Raw genomic sequence first — 20,072 nt, forward strand, 5'->3', positions numbered from 1 at the left:
GTGTCAGTGAGAAACCACAAGGACTTTGCTGTGTCTCTAGGGGTGTTTTCATGCCTGGTCCTTTTCACGGGTCTGAGCACGGTTCGCTAAAAAACGTGCATTGTGAGCACAAACAGCTGTGGGCTCACTGGAATTTTCCCATTCACAAATTCTCCTACAGACTTCTGTACCTGTTGCGCACATTCAACATTGCTGCTTCTGCTGGAAGAGGTATGTTATAGACAGATGAGGAAACGGTTGCACTTCTCCAAATTTGTAAGGAGGACTATATTAAGAAACAACTATCAACCGCCCACAGAAACCCGAAAGCGTTTCTTCAATTTTCAGCGAAACTGAAAGACGGATTTTAAGCAGGCCGCCTTGCAGTGCCGGGTTCTAGTGAAAAAATGATAAATATATGACCACACGAGTTAGACTGCGACCTAGTGGACGGTCAGCTGATGCCAAGTGGCCTCTCTACGATTTGTTAGACGAAATTCTTGTTACAAAGCCCCTGTGTGAACCCGATGGATGTCGTAGAGGGAGGAAGTGTTGACATCAGTGACGATGATAATGGTACGTTCATTGCAAACTCGCTTGACCTATTTAACTGCGCAATACTGCTGAACCCCCAACATTACAACAGGACTAGGACCCAAAAAGCAAAAGAGGTCTGAGACCACATTACTGCTTAAAAGGACCAAAAAAGGATCCGAGTCCTCTTTCGGGGACAAGGACAGTGTGGACGTATAGAGAACTGGGTCCTTTTTCACTTGGTTCTCCTCTTGGTCCACTTCAAGTGGTCCGAGTTCGTTTTTTTTTTTGTTGTTTGTTTGTTTTTGTTTTTTTTAAAGAGGACTCAAGTGTCAAAACACCCTAAAGTTACAGCTTTACCTCAGACTGCTATAAAGTGCTGACACTGGACACTCTTTTAGAAAATGTGAAATAAAAATCTCCTTGCAGAAAACTTCACCAAATCCCTTTCTTAGTCCTACTATTGAAATGATAACATTTAATAACCGGTACATTAATATAAACCTGTGATTTGCAGTCAGAACTATTGTCAGGGCCGTGGTCCTCTTAGCTGACCAATCAGAATGGAGAATTCAAAGTGCTGTGGTATAATAAGTAATAAAGCACTTATTACATATACTAATAATTAATAAATAAATATGTATATTTTTTAAACACGTGAGAGCCAAAGTCTGCATACGGACTGTGGCAATTTCTCCAAAATGCTTGGATCGGCCTTACAGTTTTAAAAGCAATGTTTTTTAATTTTTTTATTTGCTGCTTTTTCTAGTACATTTTTCTTTTTTTGGGGGGGGGGGGGGGGGGGGGGGGTGATTTAGACTTTTCATTATGTTTAAAAGCCTTTTTGCTTTCCAAAATTTCCTCACACGTGTCTGAGGCTATTGCACAGTGTTGTGCGTACGTTCGCTCGGAAATATATCAACCCGAAATAATGGAGGCGGCGAGGAAGCGGGATTAGGCTGGAGCTATGGAGACACACAGTCGGTAAAGGACAGATGGAGTGGGTGCAGAGCTTGGAGAATGACTCAGCGCTGAGATGGGAGTGTTTAACATGGAAGAACATCACACCTTCAGGAGCATGAGAAATATTTGTGACGGCTGGTCCGTCAGCACATCCAAAGCCCCCAGCCTCCCTCTGTGTTTGATCTCCTCACACCTCAGAGTGGAATTTGTATATTTGCATGTAACTTGATCAGCGAGTTGCAGATTTTCAAGACACTATGGAGTGTTATGTTGGGGGTGAGGACTGACGGGTGTGATAAAGTGTGCGTTATGGTATTTCAGGGGTTTTAAAAGCTGATGCATTAATGATATCATAAAAGATAAAGACTCTCTCTCTCTCTCTCTGTTGTGGACCAAAACAAGTTAGTTAAGATTATCACTTATGTTACTATAGCACCTATAAGCAGTCGCTCTCTCATCAGCCTGCCTTTCTGCAGCTTGCCATGCTACACGAAACTACAAAGCGTAAACTCCGCTGTCCTATCGGAAAATCGAATGCTACAGCTTTACCTCCGACTGTTACAAAGTGCTGACACTGGAGACTCCTTCCACCAGTGCTCAATAAACTCTCCTTACAGAAAAGGTCACCACATCAACATTGACGTGATTCTAAAATCCGTTTACACGGAGTGTCCACCGTACAAGTCGGTTTGTACGCTGTAAGTTGTCGCTATAGAAACTAACCTATCAGAACGAGCACACTGAGCACCGATCAGAATCGAGAATTTAGCAGCGCTGTAGTGTGAACTCTGTTTCCTCAAAATAATACGGAAAAAGAAATGACCCACGTCTAATTCCTGGCTCTTTATATGATGTTCCAAGTTTACCGAACAACCCTGAATTGTCCATTTGACATGATTTACATTCCTATGCAAATTTTAGGTGCTTCGGGAAATCTTAACACTACACGGTAAAGTCGAAAAAGGGTTCTAGCTAGCTAGATAACTCGTTAAGCGTCTTGAAACATTATTAGGTGTGTAACATAGATTGGCGAGCTATTCGACTAGCTATCGGTACAGAGGTTAGCCTTGTTGCCTCAGAAAGTTGTTTTTTTTGTAACAGGGATCAACCACCAAAATGTCGTGTTTGGATTTGTGGGTAGCTAGATACCTTGTTAAAATCCTTTAAATGTTATTCGAGCTAAAAGAACATAAGAGTTAAATGTTCGGCTGGGTTTGCCATCTAGACACTGTTGGTTGTGGAGAAGTTAGCGTCGTTGCATCAGAAGACGTTCTACAACAGGAAATTTACCACCAAACCGTGTTTATAATTGTAGCATTGTAGATAGTTGGGTTAACTTGTGAAATGTCTTAAAGCATCGTTAGGGCTGTAACACAGCGTTTAACTGGCCTATTGGTTATCGAACCATCTAGACACACTGGTTCTCCAGGTTTCTCCACCTTCTGTAAACATGCTAGCTGGTGGGTTGGGTATGCTAAATTGTCCCTAGGTGCGAATAAGTGAGTGAATGGACGAGCGCAGTGCACCAGGGTAACATGTAGGACGAAACACTGATCGTCAGAGAAAGTGTAAGGTGTATAAAATGAAATCAGTCCGCTCGGTTTTGCACGTTGGCACTCCATTTCCCAGCATGCACCGCGCCCTTGCGACGTTTCTCACAGCTGACTGACGGATAAGGGGGGAGAGGGAGAGGGGGAGGGGAGGGGGGAGCGCCCAGCAGCCTAACGGGAGAGGCTGCCGGGGAGAGAGAGAGAGGGACAGCAGGACAGTCCGAGGAGGACAGTGCACGGATCTAGCGGAACCACAACCGGTGAGATTGGACCTCGCAAATTGGACCTCGCAAGTCACCCCGCCGCGACGCCACCCTCTCTCTCTCTCTCTCTCTCTCTCTCTCGCGCTCTCTCTGTCTCTCTCTCTCTCTCTCGTCGAGCCGAAGTGCGTGCGGCGCGCCTCCGGTGGCGCATACGCGCGTTCGTGTGGTGTGTCCGCGGTGCGTAACTCGCCGTGCCCGATGCCGAGCGATGGAGGAGGCGAGGCGGCGCTGCGCCAGTGCGAGCTCCTCCAGAACATGATCGACATCTCGCTGTCCAGCCTGCAGGGCCTGCGCACCAAGTGCGCCGCCAGCAACGACCTCACGCAGCATGAGATCCGCACGCTGGAGGTAACGCAGAAATAACGCACGCACGCACGCACGCATGCATGCATGCACGCTCGCTCGCACGCACGCGCGGGGGGTATCAATGAGTACCTATAACTAGCCACCTTCCTTTCTTCCTTCCTTTCCTGCACGAGGCTCTCTGTTGCATTCTCCCTTATTTATTTATTTATTTATTTATTTATTTATTTATTTATTTATTTGGTGTGCACACACACTGCGTTTGTGGATGCTGCTGCCGCGCGCGTAAGATGGACCGTGCATCCTGAACGGTATAGACAGGAAAAAGATGCGTGTGCACTACATGCACGTGCACTGATGTACAGAAATAGCAACTACTGCACAAGGTTAAGCGAGGCTTTCCTTCCACAGAATCTAGGGATGCATGCATGCATGCATGCACCAGCACCTTTTCATCATCATCCTCTTCTTCTTCTTCTTCTTCTTCTTTTGTTTGTTGATAAAACTGATATCAGAGCTCAGAACCCAGCACTGATCCACTACTGAGTCTGGCATCCTAAAGAAAAAAAAAAAAAACATTTCTCTGCATGCTCTTGTTGCCAAGTTTTGTTCAACACCATAAGCAAGATGGATTCATATATATATATATATATATATATATATATATATATATATATATATATATATATATATATACACACACACATACACATGCATCGTGTCAATCGGTACCACACTCATTTACAGCGTCAAATACATTTGCTTTGTATCAAAGTGATCCAGGGCCAAAATCAGAACAAACGGTACATCCCTGCAAGCACGTAAACTCTGTATCATCATGCACTAATCCTTCGGTGAGAATTTTATCCTGAATCTTCATATGTGCAATTTTATGATTAAAATAATAATAATTCAGGCACTGTGTAGCACCAGACTGCGCACATCACAGTGCACCCCTGCAACATTCTGTCAGCGCTGTGTTTTTGCTCGTTGGCACAAGCATAAGCAGTATGAAACTGCAAGCATTTTTGGGAACATTGCGTCTGCAGTGTGTGTGTGTGTGTGTGTGTGTTTTTATGCCACCTCAGAGCCAAGATACGAGCCGAAAAGGTTGTCCTGATTTGTAAGAATACATTGTTAATGATAAGCGTTTCAGGACAGACGTGTAGGAGATCCTGTGAAGTGTCACGGCAGTTTGTGCACAAAGATGCATCCGTTTTTATTCATGAGATACAATGAAGGTTGTGCCATATACACGTGTGTTTGTGTGTGTGTGCGGCCTATATATTGCATGCAGCATTTATTTCATTAGATTGATTTTTTAATAAATTTTCCATTTAAGTCCCGGTAAGTGAAGAGAGCTCCTGTGGTGAACATGTTATGAGCACGACAACCGATCGCATGTCGTCCGTGCATTAGCTTATACAGAGTACAGTCCTGCGAATGACGCTCATGCATGTCATCACGTGCATTGTGGACTTCACTTTTAGCGAAAGAAATCTTTCAAAGTAAGCTTTTTGAATAAGCATGAGTTGATTCAGGTGATTCATCACTCATCCAGAAATACTGTGTTTTGACTCCTCTGGTAGCCCACATTCTTCTATACGTTGTGTATATATCCTTTTTTTGTTTATGTCTAAGAACAAAACTTTTGCATGTATAGTTCACTATCCAGTACAACTTAATTCTTTCTGAGTCTCAGGATCGCACCATCATAGTCAGAAAAGAGAGATTTTACTCAAACATGTTTCATGAATCAACTTATTGAATCATATAGTTCAAAAAGAGTCGATTCCTTTGTGATTCAGTAACACTTAATCCTATCCGTTGTAACGTGAATTTTACAAAAGATTAAATCCAAATTCAAACAAGTGAAGCTGACTCGAGTGAACTGTTACGGAACTTCATCGACTCATCCGTAGATGATGCCTCAGCAGTGGCTCTTTAGCAGTTATGTGAATTGACCTCGCGACCTTCTCATGACTTGCGCAGACTACCAGAATGGTAGTATTTCTTGAGTTTTCTGTATAAGATATTTTAAATTCATGCTTGACTGCCTTGTATCGTATACAAGTGACGCAAGACAGTGCTCTAAAGACAGAAATGGTCAAAAAAAAAAAAAACGAAAGTGGCAGCCATGGCGAAACGGTTATGGGCTCGGACGCCCGGCGCGTGCTGTTTTCTCTCGCTGGGAAGTGGATTGAAAATTCTACCAAGGCCAGAAAACAGTGGGTTCAAAATGTCCGACATTACCACGGACCAGGCCTGAATTTCACCTCCTTCATAGAGAACAACAGAATCTGAGACATATCTGGAAGAATTTGCAAGAGTTGTTCTGCCTTTTTTGTTTATTTTTGTAATACTGTTTCGATCCTAATGCTGTTCTGATAATCAGATACGCGGTATATTGCGATATTGGACACTGAAACTATTTGTGAGTTACTATTAAACTAATGATGCACGGTGTTAGACCTTTGAAATTATAACCTTGCCCATTATTTGTACTCATATTGGGAGAATCGCAGAACTAGGGCGAAGCGATCCGATGAGATAATATCGATACTGCAAAGGTTTCTAGCGCTTGAATAATACTGACCAAGTGACTATGAGCTACGTGTTTCTGTAGGCGTTCTTTCACGATTTTTGAATGGTTTGGTTAGCAAGCCTAAATCTCACGGAACATATCATGTATTGTGTGAGATTCCCGAAGTATCGTGATATAATATTTTAGCCATAGCGGCGTATAATTATAGTACTGTATGATAATAAACCGTATTAGATCAGTAAAGTAGCACATGCACTTAAACATGGAGCAATTTTCTACATTTTCTCGTGTTATGAAACGGTAATCTCAGCACATGCCTACTCACTCTATTTTAGTACCACAAACTGAACGAACTGCTTTCAGTTCTGCTTCCTGTCAGGACAGGAAGTTTGGCCATGCTCCCCTATATCTGTAGTCCAAGGCCTTCTTTTAGACCCTTTCACAACACTTCCTGAAGTGTCAGGGTCGTGACTGTTGAGGAATTGCCCAATCAGCTTCCTCTTTAAGTCTCTAAGTGTCTGTCCGGCCATTTTTGCTGATCGGGCCCTTTTCCTCTTTTGCTCTGCGGGCTAGTCGTAGTACAGCGTGACTGCAGGGTAGCTCTCGCTTCATTTACAGGTACAGACCTCGTTAGCATATGATGTGTGATTTGGTTATTTTTTTCTGTCTTGCCCGGGCAAACGGAAGCAGAATGCGGCGCCAAGGTCTGATCAGTACTACGTAATAGAAATATGTCACACTATTCAGGTTTTCTTTTTCAAGGGTTGTGATTTTATCACTATCTGTTTCGACAGATACTTTACGGTTCTGATTCTGAGAGGTCGAAATTTGAAAACGTCCTTAAAAAAAAGGGGGCAAACGAAATAAAAATCCTCGTCGGATGTGAAAATATGATGTCAAAACGTCCGGCAGTTATATATACTATACAGGTCATGACTGCAGTGAGTGTCTACGATAATAATATTCCGTATCAGCAGTCCAAAGCGGCAGGTAAAGCCGTCTCGGCTCCCGTTAGGACCGAGAGAGTGGACACTCTAGGGCTGTTCAGGGAGGACTGAGTGGAGCTCGTCGACTCTCACTGAGTGTAACAGGCTCTAAACGGTCTGTTAATTCCTGCGTCGAATAAGCACAGCTGAAGTGGTTGTCACACTCCAGATGCCCTCCTCCCACCTGTCTCTCATCGCCACCTGCACTTCAGCGCAATCAAAAGAGGCTTGAACTCACATTAGATTCTCACCACAAAACCTTTTGTTATTCCACTTCAGGCCATCCCCCCCCCCCCCCCCCCCCCCCCCCCCCCACACCGAGTTGTGCTTGCGAGCGGACGATGGTGCTATGAGGCGGTGCTTCAGATTTTACACGCTCTCTCTCTGATTGCAGCCTGGCATCAGCCTCGCTCCCAGTTCTTTACTAGATGTCCCTCCTGTATTGGTCTAGCACAAAACATCTCCGTGGGACTCCATCTCACGGGTTTTGTCGGATCCTCGAGCATATTTTGGGAAGTTGAAAAACATCTGATTTCGCTTGTTGGAACTAAACATGTTCATACAAAGCCTGCCAGCTTCTCCATTGTGTGCATTTCCCATGATGCATCCTACTCAAGTCTGCGCTCAGCCCGTGGACCATTTCAGCCTGAAGATGAGATGAAACGTATGAAGAATCATCGCTCCTGTATAACTATGCCACGATTTTAAAATTTGGATTAGACTGATATGATATGTGATAACGTAGCCATTTGCTTGTATCTATGGACCCACTGTTTGCCAATATCGGCTCAAGCAATTCAATTATGCCACTGTGTATTAATTGTCAGAGGCCTAGCTATGATAACAGAACAACGCCAAATCGTTATCTCTTTCATACAACGTTTTACATTCGAGATGTCAGTACTCTTTCTAGTAAAGTCGCCAGAGGTTAATAAATAAAGGCTGACTTTATCGTTCCAAATAAACGCGTGTGTTTTATAATTAAAACATTATAATTAAACTTATAATTAAATTATAAGTCTTATAATTGAACAAATTAAGAAAGTATCCAAATGGACATCTGAAATGATGCTCCATATGCCTTACAGTGTCGTGAGTTTTAATTTTATATAGAATAAATACAGTATTACAGTGCAGCACCAATGCAAGGATTAAATTCGGTTGAGGACACTACATGGATTTTTTAAAAACAGATTTGAGCAGTTTATACGAACGATATTGAAATACTGTTGTCCCTGACGTTTGGCTCTCACACAAGTATATACTAAGAGTATAGAAATATAATAACGATATATATAAGAGCCATGATTGTTTTGCTGTTACAATAACGCCAATTCAGTGTGGGAGTTTATGGAGGAGTCGTGTGAGCCGGTTCCTGTAGGGAGGACGTTGCTTTGTGTCTCGATGCGTCTCTGAAAACCGACTTCCTCCAACGCAGACAAACAAAGAGATGCAATTAGGCTTTTTTAAGAAGCAGGGGGAACAGAAACTTAGCAGCATTTGCCGATTTCACCCATATGGGCCCTTGCTTTGGAAAAAGCGTGTTGCAGAGCGCCGTGCTATTATGGCTGCTTCTATATTTGGCTCGTCTTTCGTCCCCCTGCCTGGTGTTTTCAGGGGTTGATTGTTAAATAAGAAAATGACGTGTGATGCGCGAAGAGGCCGGATGAGAGGGGGAGGAAAGGGGAGGGGATTGAGAGGAGAAGAAACCAACCAGATGTTTAAAAGGGATGGGTCTCCCAGCAGGCTGTGTGTGTTTTCAGGGAAAGGAAGGAGGGGGTACAGCAGAGCAGGTGATTGCAGTAACAACATCCCCCCCAATACACAGCCCTCCCTCTTTTCCTTCTGTGAGGAGATCTATTTTTTCCCCCTGCCATGCTATATTGGACTCGCGCTGCTGCGGATGGATAAATTGGGAGAGGGATGCGTTATCAAAGTGAGCTTTTTTTTTTTTTTTTTCTCAGTTGCTCCACCGCGTCTGTGCCAAATTCGGGTTGTAAGATCGGCTCTGTCGGCCGTCTTCAATCTACGTAGCGAGAAGGTCGTGTTCGGGAAAGAGTTCAAACCCTGGGCCTGCTGCAGAGCAACAGGGAAGGGGATCATCCATATGTCAAGTCATTTACAGGATGAAGACCAAGCGGCTTTGTGTAGGAGTTATTAGAGCATAAAGTCTGGCTGTGTGATATTAGGAGACCCCTGATTAGTGGAAGCCCCTTCAGCGACGCCCACACACTCCCTACTGTGATGACTATACCGATAGAAAAGTCAACTGTCGCTTCAGACCATGTCCTTCTCAGTAGGATGGGGTCATGCTTCAAAACAAGCACTACTAAATGCAATATTGTAACTGCCCACTGTTCTTCAGAAAAATCCTCCACGTCCTACATCCTCTGCATATTTGGGCCCTTTCCAACAGCGGCTATGTGATGCTGAGACCCATCTTTTCACACTGACGACAACTGAGAGACTCAGAGATATCTATTGCAAAAAATGCCAACATTCACTCATGCACAAGAAGGCAGCACGTTACATTAACAGCCAGGGGGGGGGGGGGGGGGGGGGGGTAAACTTTTGGGTAAATCGCTATTATTTTGTTTGTTTAAAGATCATATTTTTTCATTTAGTACTGCCCTTCAGAAGCTAGCTAAAATATGACCTCAACTATAAAGGTGGATACGGTGAAGTTTCATGTAAAGAGTCAGTTATTAAACATGTATTGAAGGAGTCTCCAGTGTCAGACTCGATAAATTTGCTGGAAAGACCTAGTGTCGCTCTGGCCATTGTTGTATAGCAATATTTAATTTGGTTTGTGTAGCTGAATGACTTTGCAGTCTCAACGTTTTTTCATTATACCGCATTGTGATTGGTTAGAAAGCTAACATTCAGTGGAGAATTTGTGATTGATTTAAAAAAAAAAAAAAGACACCCCCGTATCTAGCTAAGCTCACCGTTATGGCTCGATCGTGTTTCGTCACAAAAATGGACTTGCTTTCAATTGATTGCTTGAAATTATTGCTGCGTTTGGAGCATGACGTGGACTTTTTCTTCTTTGTTATCGTCACACACGTTCCACGAAACAGGCGCGGTTTCAAAGTGTCTCCTTGAGATGTTCCGGAGCATCTCATTTGTTATTCAAAGCGCTTGCCTCGCACCTCACATCAGTGTAGCTTTATTATTTTAAGTGGCTCACCAACAGCGAACAAGGTGGCTTTTTGTCCTCATGAACAATTGACAAGCAGGTAAATTGTGATTTTTGCTGATTTATTAGCTGTGCGGCGCTAATAATCCGTCCTCACCTGAGCCCGTTTAGTCAGCAGCGATCCTGTCACGAATATTTAGTTCTGATCAACTAGCCATCGGGGCTATCGAATCTTTGCTAACACAGAGAGGACACCTTCTCCCAAAGCCTCAAACCTCAATCCACCACGTTCCTTCGGATTGTTGAGCGTTTGCCTTTCGCGGCACTGGCATCATGGTCGTGTCACACAGGAGAGGATCGATTTCGTTTCAGTCATCACATACTAGCGTCACTTCGCTAGCACAGTTCTGTTGATGTGATCTCGCTGTGACATTCCTGTTCGCTTTCCAGCGCCTTGTGAAAGTCTAAAGACGGTACAAATTGTCGGTCTCAGAACTGAATTCGCTAATAAATTGTATAGTAAAATAAAATGTAAAAATATATATATATATATATATATATATATATATATATATATATATATATATATATATATATATATATATATATATATAGTACTGTTGGTTAAGTTCGCTCGTTAAAATCAGGTATGCTAGCATCACTGGCATTTTAAAAAAAATAATAAAAAATTGGTATTTAATATTTGCATTTAATCATAGTACTATGGTTTATCTCTGCTTAAGAGTAATGTATGCGTTCTTGGAAGTTTTGTTTTAAGTCGTGGTAAGCGATTTGATGACTGAAATTGCTAATAAACATGCTAATCAGAAACACTGACTTATCGCTAGTATTTGAACCTGTTTTTCATGGTTGTAGTATATATATATATATATATATATATATATATATATATATATATATTTGGAATTACTAAAAAATGATTTCTGTCTGTCTCATTAAGCAGCGTTTAAAGTGAAAATGGAAAAACACTTTCAGTGTGATTTGTTTACTAGCAGACGCTTGCTAGCTTTTCAGCTCAGATAAAAACACTATATTACCTTATATTTCAAGACACTGGATTTTTTATTTCCATGAGCTGTAAGCCGTGACTTTTGTCCTCCTTTATTTTTTTCCGATCTTGTGAAGAATTACGGGGTTGGCTTCGTTGAAAATGTCACATGCAACGTAAGGCTGATTTAATGCTAACTCCTCGATCAGACTCATCGCGAATTATTGTGAATTAAAGGGAATGAACCACTATCATTTCATTGGTCATCGATATCTCAATATATCGTCTAACTGGTTTATCGGCACATGTCTAATGATCAAAGAGTTTGATCATTTCCGCATTAAAAAAAAACAAAACAGCACCACTGAAATGCTCCTATTTGATACCAGGTCGGTTTTTAGCCTCCCTGCAGCTCCGATGAGCCGGGCGTGGCCGTGCCCTTTAGCCGTCCGTCATGTGTGCGGACGTCAAGGACGCGTTGCCATGGTAGCGTCGCGCGTGTGTTTACCTCCTTCTGCACGGGCAGCACGATGTTGCCATAACACACGGATCCAGTGACGCAACTCTTCAGCTCTGCCTTTTTGTTCTCGATTAGCAAGTGTACATTCCCACCCCCGTTCAAATCCAACTGTGCTTTAACTCGAAGGGTCCTGTAGTGGATTGTAGTGTTTACACAGATTAAAAAAAAAAAAAAAAAAAAAGGGGGGATGTGTATGATGAATCTCAGGACTTGCAGAGGATAGTTATAGGTTTTGTTGTTGTTGTTGTTTTTCTTTCGTCTCACCACTTAAACAGATCTTAAATTATGCCAATGGCTAAGCTCAGGCATGACGATCAGGCTCTCATGGAGGTGTGTGTCTTATAGAGGTGGTGTGAACATTGAGCTGATCTTCTGGAGACGTTTTCTGTCTGTGGGAAAATCCCACTCTGGGGGAAAAAAAAAAAAAAAAAAAAAAACGCCACCAAAGGCCCCTGGGTTGGGGTTGCTAGGAAACCTAACGTCACACTTGCACCAACATATTGTTCTCTGCGCTGGCTGTGTGATCCCCAAACTACCTGCAGTGTGTGTGTGTGTGTGTGTGTGTTCAAGACACTCAAGACCTTGACTGTCCATGCAACAGGACAACTCAACACCAAAATGGAGACTCTGTAGAAAAAAAGGTTTAATTAATTTGGATGACGTGGGTCATAATATGAAGCGGAGGGAACGGGGGAGGGGGGTTTAAGAGGACTATTTTCGGCTACTGTTGGCTCAGAAGGACCGGTTTGCACCCTTTATCGAATGCTAAACAGGGAGAATAAAATGAGATGCTGCTGAGAGATGCTAGTGAAGCTAGAATGCATAAGTAGCTAATTTGGCGACCTCACGCTGTGTAGAGCGGCAGCTAGTCATTCTCTGTCTTCAGCATAGATGTTGCTAGCTCGACGTTAACTGTAATAGATCGTTTACATTTAGCTTTTTTATATTTGAAAAGGTTCAACGATGAATAGCTGGGAACCTGATGTTCTTGTTTGCGTGGTTTGACTAGACACCGGGTCTTCGACTCCGCCGGGCCTCTATTGTAAAACCCCCCCCAAAAAAATAAATAAAAAACCCAACAAAACATGAATCCGTCTTCTTCATGTCCTGCGCTGGCCAAACCCCAAAGTCAACGTTAGCGGAGATAGGCTGTGAGAAAACAAGAGGAGGTAGAACTGGGTGTTGTTTTGCTTTCTTTGGAGCCGTGAGCTGGTTTGACCGCAGCCCACCGTGACCGATGACTGTGGGGGAGGATTTGTATCTCTCTGACATGTTGACTTAAAGGTTCAGTACTCCTGTCATTGTATTTGGCGTCATTCAAATGTTTGAACTTTGGGGGGAAAAAGTCCAGAGATGAAGCGTCAGCGTGAACGGAGGAGGAGGTTGTTTACTGTTCTGGCCACCTGCAGGTCCGTGTGAGGAGATTAAGCTACACGAAGCCTCTTAAATGTTGGCAGTTAACTCGAGGCCTTCTTCTTCACTCATATACACGTTCCTCAATATTCCTGTATTCACAGATTTTGTAAGCGAGCCATAACTGTGATGGTGAGATGCTCTTGACCTTGTCGTTCAGTACTTCAGCGGCGTAGCGTTGCTCATTTGTTAGCAAAGTGAAAAGCTCGTGAACAAAAATATCCCGCTTTTCAATTTGTCACACATTTCGCCTTTCATCCTTTACGCTGACTGGAATGAAAAGGAAATGAATCTTTTTTCGTTCGAGGCCATGAACATCCTGCACAAGATTAGCATTTAGCAACTAGATTATTAGCTATGCTAGTTTGTTCATGAGCTCTGCTCTCAGCGCAAGTTCCTTTCCGTTACCCGACACTCCACGTGCTTTTTCTTTTCTGACAGGTCCTTGGTATTAGCGCTCGCTCCTTTTGTTAGCCGTCGAGCCACCGTAGGCTCACACCCAAGGACGAGAACTTCTCCTTCGCAGGTCTGGATTGAAAGTGTAGCATGAGCGTGAATGATCCGTAAAAGGCACTTGACTCGGTTTTTTATTTTGACACTCTTGAAAAACGCCTAATGAGGAACTGGTTTCTTTAATAGAGCGCAGGCCTTCTCACGAACTAGGTTTTTTGTTTTTTGTTTTTTTTTCAATTCAATTCATTTTCAATTCAATAAAACATTTAACATTAAAAAGTACAACGACTAAATGAAAAAAATGAATAATGCCACCGAGGTTGCGTGATTCAGCAGCGTATAACGAGACAAAAGCTGTACATTTGGAATGTAGCACCATTAAACATGGCGAAGCTTTCACTTGCGTGACTCATACTGTAGGGGGCGTGTCTGAAGTACAGAGCTTTTCTTATTCATACTGCTGCTAAACACGCTTAGAGGAGAGCATTAACTGCTGTCATAGCTGTGCATAAGCTAACACACACTCATGATTGGCTTTCCAATCCCACGCATGCCACGTACGCCGTGCTATCGCCAAGATTCAAACCGCGAAAGCTCAGAAGAGTTTTTAGTAGTAAAAACTTGTAAATTCACTTAGCGTTTGTTGCAAACGTTGACGCTAAAGCGGTTTCCCTATCCATTTGATTTGATGTTTTCTACTAGGGAAAATGCTCTCATATCCAGCTGTGTGTATGGGGGAAGAAGGTTCTAGAGACAGTGTGGTGAGTTTGGATTTTTGTCTCCATGATGGCGTGATGGATCAAGCCTGGCTGGAAGCCCCTGGGCGCTGGCGTCCGAATCCGCGCTGCGCTCATTAAGGCTGGGATTAGAGGAGGCTGGCTGGCAGGTGGGTGGAGGTGTGAAAAGGATGACTGGCTTTATGGCCGCCAGCCTCCTGGTAATAGAGCTTGAGCGTGCGTCAGCGATGTGCCTGCCTGGTCTCCTTCTGAAAGGACCCGTCTCAGCAGGCCAGTCTTCGTCCTCCTGTTCTTCCTCCTCCTCCTCCTGTTCCTTAACGCTCCCCCGTTTAACCCCTCCACCCCTCGTCCTCCCTGCGTCATCAGCTGCTGCAGCTCGGCTGAGACGTCTGCACAACCTGTCCTCGTTAAAAAACGCAGCGAGGGAGGGTCAAACACCCCCATCCCCCCCACCCCACCTCCCTTTTGGTACATTTTCATTTTACAGTTAACAGATTGTTCAATTTACTCTTTTTAAAAAAAAAAAAAAAAAATTATAATCACATAACCCAAGATTTTGGCAATACATGTACTATTATCTGTGCAGCCACTAAAGCATGCTGAAATTGACAGAGAGAGAGAGAGAGAGAGAGAGAGAGAGAGATGAATAAAGAGAAAAGAGACGTATGCAAAAGTTTGTGCACCCATGTTCAAATTGTATGTTTTGTTCATTTTCTAACTTTCTGAATTTTGGTGCGCAATTACTATTTACTAGTTGAACAAATGATCAGATAGCAAAACAACCAGTTGTGACAAAAGGGGTGCGCAAAAGTTTTGGCACCCATCCAGTCGCTGGCCGAACCACCAGTCTTGTAATTTAATTCTGTAAAAGATCTCTGAACAGAATTACAATGGTTTGTATACAGGTGCCAACATTTCTGCACACAACCGTAGATGCTCCTTTATCTAAAGAAATTGAGCCAGATATCAGATCTCTGTCTCTCTGTGTCTCTCTCTCTCTCTCTCTCTCTCTCTCTCTCTCTCTCTTGCTCTGGTCAGCACTCTTGTCTCTCTGGAAAATTCCTCTTGTGCTGGCCGGCGCTGTTTTGTTTGCAAAGAAATCGGAGGGGAGCTGCCTCACAGAACGCTCCCTCCCATGTCGCGTTTTGTTATTCAAAAAGATCCTGACACGCCGCCAGGGTAGGGAGGTAGGAACCAAAAAAAAAAGGCATCCTGCAAATCTCGAGGCAGATAGATAGAGGCCTGGAGGAGAGAATCGCCATGAGGAAGCCAGGCCTGACGCAGCCATGTGTTCACCTCACTGTGAACTCGAGAGTGCTGATGTCACTCGCTGCGACGCTCTGATGACACCCGGTTGCCATGGCAGCAGCGCAGACGCCCCCGAGAGGAGGTATGCTTGCTGTGCGCTTCCATATAATAACAGCTATTTATATCTGTTTGACGGGCCTGTTTGCTGGAGGGGAAATAAGCAGGGATTGTGGGGGAGAGATTCAGTCAGATGGCATGCTCACTGCACCGGGGCATAGAGCCAAGTGAAGTGGCATGATGTAGATTAGATATAATCATGCAACGGGCTTGATTTGGAGCCGTTGTTTTTTTTTTTTTTACATTTACATTTATTCATTCGGCAGATGGTTTTATCCAAAGCGACTTAGAAGCTAGGCAGAATCCGATCCAATTATAGAGCTTGTATAAGCACATAATTGAGGGTTAAGAGTGTTGATCAAAGGCCCAACAGAGGCTCTCTGAGAGTTACAAACCTTCCAGCGACAAGCCAAGACCTTAACCACTGAGCTCAAATTTAGCCCATTTTCCCCTGTCACCGAGTCAATCAATCAGAACATGTTTGTTGTCTGGAATTCGCTTCTCCTATTTTTTATCAGCGCTACAAAGCTAATCTAGCTAATGGAAGTCTTGTTTACCCACAATCTCAGCCTTAAACCGCATCCAGATCTTCAGCGATGTCTCGCAGATGTGCCGATGTCGTTTAGTGTTTTCGGCACGACTCCCAATTGCGTCATTTGCCAAATACCAACCATCTCCCCCATCACACGAGGGCTAAAGTGTGAAGACTAGCATGTGCTGAGGAAAGGACTATCTGCCCTCTTCTACATACACAAGCTTACAGACTTAGTCGATTGGGTGGTGTCGCTGTGATTGGCAGGGGAGAGAGAAATCCCGTCCTTTCCACCAAAAAGCACGGCTGATTTTTGCTTTCTTGACTCCTGGTCATGGATGGCTACAACAGAGTAACTCTGGATCCCAGAATCACTTTTTGAATCGACGTTGAGACCGAGTTGTATCAGAACATACCGGAGATTGTGAGTATGTATCTTATTGGTCCTCTTTGGGCACGTAAAAGAGTTTAGGTTTCGATGGAACCACCTTTGACCTACCATTGAACCTACTTTTATTGTGTATTTTTAGATCTTGATATGTTGATTAAGAATAAGCCAAAAAAAAAAAAAAAAAAGACTTTCTTGCATTGCAACATGCAGCGTTTTATTTTTGGCGTCCTCATGCACACTGTTTTTGCGTTCTGACCTCGAACAATGGTTCACACAAATACCTTAATACGCCTGTGTATAATTAGCTCCAGCTCATTAACGCTGTGGCAATTATCCTTCCGCTTGCCCACTGAGCGTGAATGTTTGTGTGGCACGGCAAAGAGGGAAAAGAAAGACCGTAAAGGCCCGTCACGTAAGAACGTCTCTGCAACGGCATGTCCGAGGCTCTCGGGATTCGTGAGCTGTGGTGGATAGGGGTATCAGAAGCGTTCCGCGATCTCAGCAGAATATTATATGATGGGTAAACCCTGGCCCAGATCCTGAGTCAGCTCTTACACACTCCAGTCCCGCGTCTCCTTGGCAAGACAGTGGAATGAGTTTCGCATCGTTGTGTGTTTATAGACAGCTATGAACATGCAGAAATGATTAGTTGATTGTGTGATTCGAAGAAATGATAGATACTGCAAAAAAAAATAAAAAATGGACATTTTATGCAAATAGAGGTGGACAGTACCGAAAAATATATCATAAAACTTGACATTTTAACAGTGCTTGATGTGTATCATGATATTTACAGTCCCTCCAGGATTTAGAGATTTTGCGATCGCGGAAATGAATGCAAACTCGAGCGATATTCGGAGGAGCTTGACATTTTTTAAAAATTTCCGCAAAATTTACCGCAGGTTTGGGGCGAGACGCGCCATGTGACATCATCACAGCGCGCATGCAGCCAAAGCCCTCTTCGATGCACATGAGTACAGCTAAATGGTCTCATTTACCAACGCATGCAAGACAGTCCTGTGTGGTTTCAAGTAGTTTTCTGCAAAAAATAAAGCGCGAAAAACTCTGCAAGAATTTTAGCATTAATTTTTACCCCAAGTGTTTAATTCCTCACAAAATCCACGTTACTGTTAATGTATCACTAGTACAAAGCAGATGCACTTATGATGATTGATGTTCGGTTTACATGTTGAATAAATAATAAACAGCTGCAATAAAGAGGTGGATTCCATTCAGGACGATTTCAAATGATTGATATGAAATATGAAAAAGTTCCACCCACTGCCTTGAGTGCAGATAAACAGATTAGTTTATTGAGATTTAGTAACATGATGTGATTGAATTTATGCTCGTTTATGTTTGCTTGTGTCTAGTCATGGATAGAATAAAGACCGGATAATGCAAGTGTAAATAATAATCCGGTTGTGTGTGGGGTTTTTTTTTTGTTTGTTTGTTTTTACCACTGTTGAAGTGTGAATGGTTTGTTAATGTTAACTAATGCTGTAAATGAATCTAATACAAAATGTTAACACTTTGTTTACCGGCTCTGAAGTTATTCTTCTTACACAATGTCAACGCGAGTTGCCAAAGTCAGATTTCTCAAAAACGGACTCATCTCGGCCTGTGAAATGCATTCTGACCCATGTGATTACTGTCGTAAATTAATAATGACTTCCACATATGTGTCCAAATGCAAAAAAAAAACAAAGAAAAACCCAGCTGTAAGAATTTCTTTCCCTTGCTAACTCGCCCCTCCCTCCTGCATCTGGTTCTCTGTCGCCCCCTGCAGGTGAAGCTCATGAAGTACATCTGCAAGCAGCTGCAGTGCAAGCTGAAGGTTCCGGAGACAGAGCGACCGCAGGCCCTGGACACGTTCCCGCACCTGGGGGACTGGCTACGCACCGTCAGCCTGAGAGCCGAGCTCATAGAGGTGACATACGAACACGCAGCATTAGGGATGTGGAAATCCGGAGTTTTGCGATTGTAATGATTGATTCTGGCTTTGGCTTCGATACAGATTTTGAAGTGCACTATCAATGTGATCCTCTGGTTTCTAAATGAGCCAGCACTGTCCGTCACATTTCCAGCTGAAACTCAGTGCATGCGCCTCAGGTTTATCAGGAGTTTACGAGATCATGCAAATGGCACGTGCTGGTGTTAGTATTACCAACACCCACTTAATGGCTTCTCAGACAGAACAGAACCTCTTAGTCTGAGTGTTTCAGAGCTTAGTCAGCTTAGCGCAAAGAGCTAACTCAAATCAGTGACTCGTAAGGCAAGTTGCCATGCACGTGCCCCATCACGGTGTCACACGACCTCACAGACATGGTCGTATCACGCCAGTGTGCCCCGTGTGACTTTAAAAGATCAGACTGCGGTACTGAAGTGAGTAACTGACTTATAACTCCGGAGATTTTTCTGTAGCTCCCCTTGCTAATACATGTCCCTAAGGGTGTGCAAACTTTCCACACACTTATATGTTCATATGTGTTCGGAGTTAGTCTTTGTATATCATTTGTATTTGGCCTGATTTGTGACTAGCACTTGTAGCACTTCTGAGTCCTAGCACTTAACACTTACTTTCCCTCTCTTGTGTGTGTGTGTGTGTGTGTGTGTGTGTATGCGTGTAGTTATGTCTCTCTTTGTTCTTCCTACAACTGTTTCTCCACAGTTGGTGTAAATTCAGTCTAGCATCACTTTCGGCTGCTTTGACGGCTCTCTGACTTTGCCAAATGAATACAATGCACAAATGTTCTGTACCCGAGGAAGGAAATGATCAAATCCTGAAAAAAAAAAAAAAAAAACCAAACTTCTTTCGACACCGAAACATAATTCTGCTGGCTCAGAGGGATATTATATTTCAGTTAGGACAATAAACCAGGCACTTTAGTTTATAGGACAGTTACATTATTGCCTAGTAGTGTTAGTATTATTATCAGTAGCGGTGTTCATAGTATTCAGGGTTGTATTAGTAATATTGTAGTATTTGTATTAGTATAGGTAGTAGAGTTAATAGTATTAGCAGTAATATTTATATTATTATTAATGTTACTAGTAGTAATAAGTAGTAATAATAACTTGTTAGCAGTAGTAGTAATAGTAGCAACAGCAATAATAGTAGTAATAATAATAATATAATAATAATAGGTGTAATAATAGTAGCAATAGTAGTGAAATTGATGGTCATTAAATATGTTATCTGTACGTGGGCATGAACTCTTAGAAGAATTTCTAAGATAATTTGTTTATTATTATTAATAAAGTAACACTGCAGTATTTATTGTTACAGGCATTCAGTGTATTATCAGAGCAACAAAATAGAATATAAAACCCATAATATATCCGGCACTCTGTACAGATTGAAGTTGTGGATAGTTAGTTATATTTACA

The 20,072-nt window shown here is 42.9% G+C and overlaps 1 protein-coding gene across 5 annotated transcripts in view; it reads left to right on the forward strand.

Annotated features, from left to right (window-relative positions):
• The first annotated feature begins 3,180 nt into the window (after positions 1–3,180).
• The window catches only part of ksr1a (kinase suppressor of ras 1a), a 32,676-nt gene continuing 15,784 nt past the window's right edge, over positions 3,181–20,072 (forward strand). For 4 of the 5 annotated variants that reach the window (XM_017489783.3, XM_017489782.3, XM_017489784.3 and 1 more), the window contains exons 1-2: positions 3,181–3,637; positions 18,472–18,612. In XM_017489783.3, the coding sequence (XP_017345272.1) occupies positions 3,488–3,637; positions 18,472–18,612 (291 nt within the window). In that variant the 5' untranslated portion in view covers positions 3,181–3,487. Of the gene's footprint in view, positions 3,638–14,892; positions 16,716–18,471; positions 18,613–20,072 lie in introns of those variants that run through there. The other variant, XM_017489786.3, reaches the window with a different exon arrangement.

Source organism: Ictalurus punctatus, chromosome 16, assembly GCF_001660625.3.
Source record: "Ictalurus punctatus breed USDA103 chromosome 16, Coco_2.0, whole genome shotgun sequence".
NCBI lineage: Eukaryota > Metazoa > Chordata > Actinopteri > Siluriformes > Ictaluridae > Ictalurus > Ictalurus punctatus.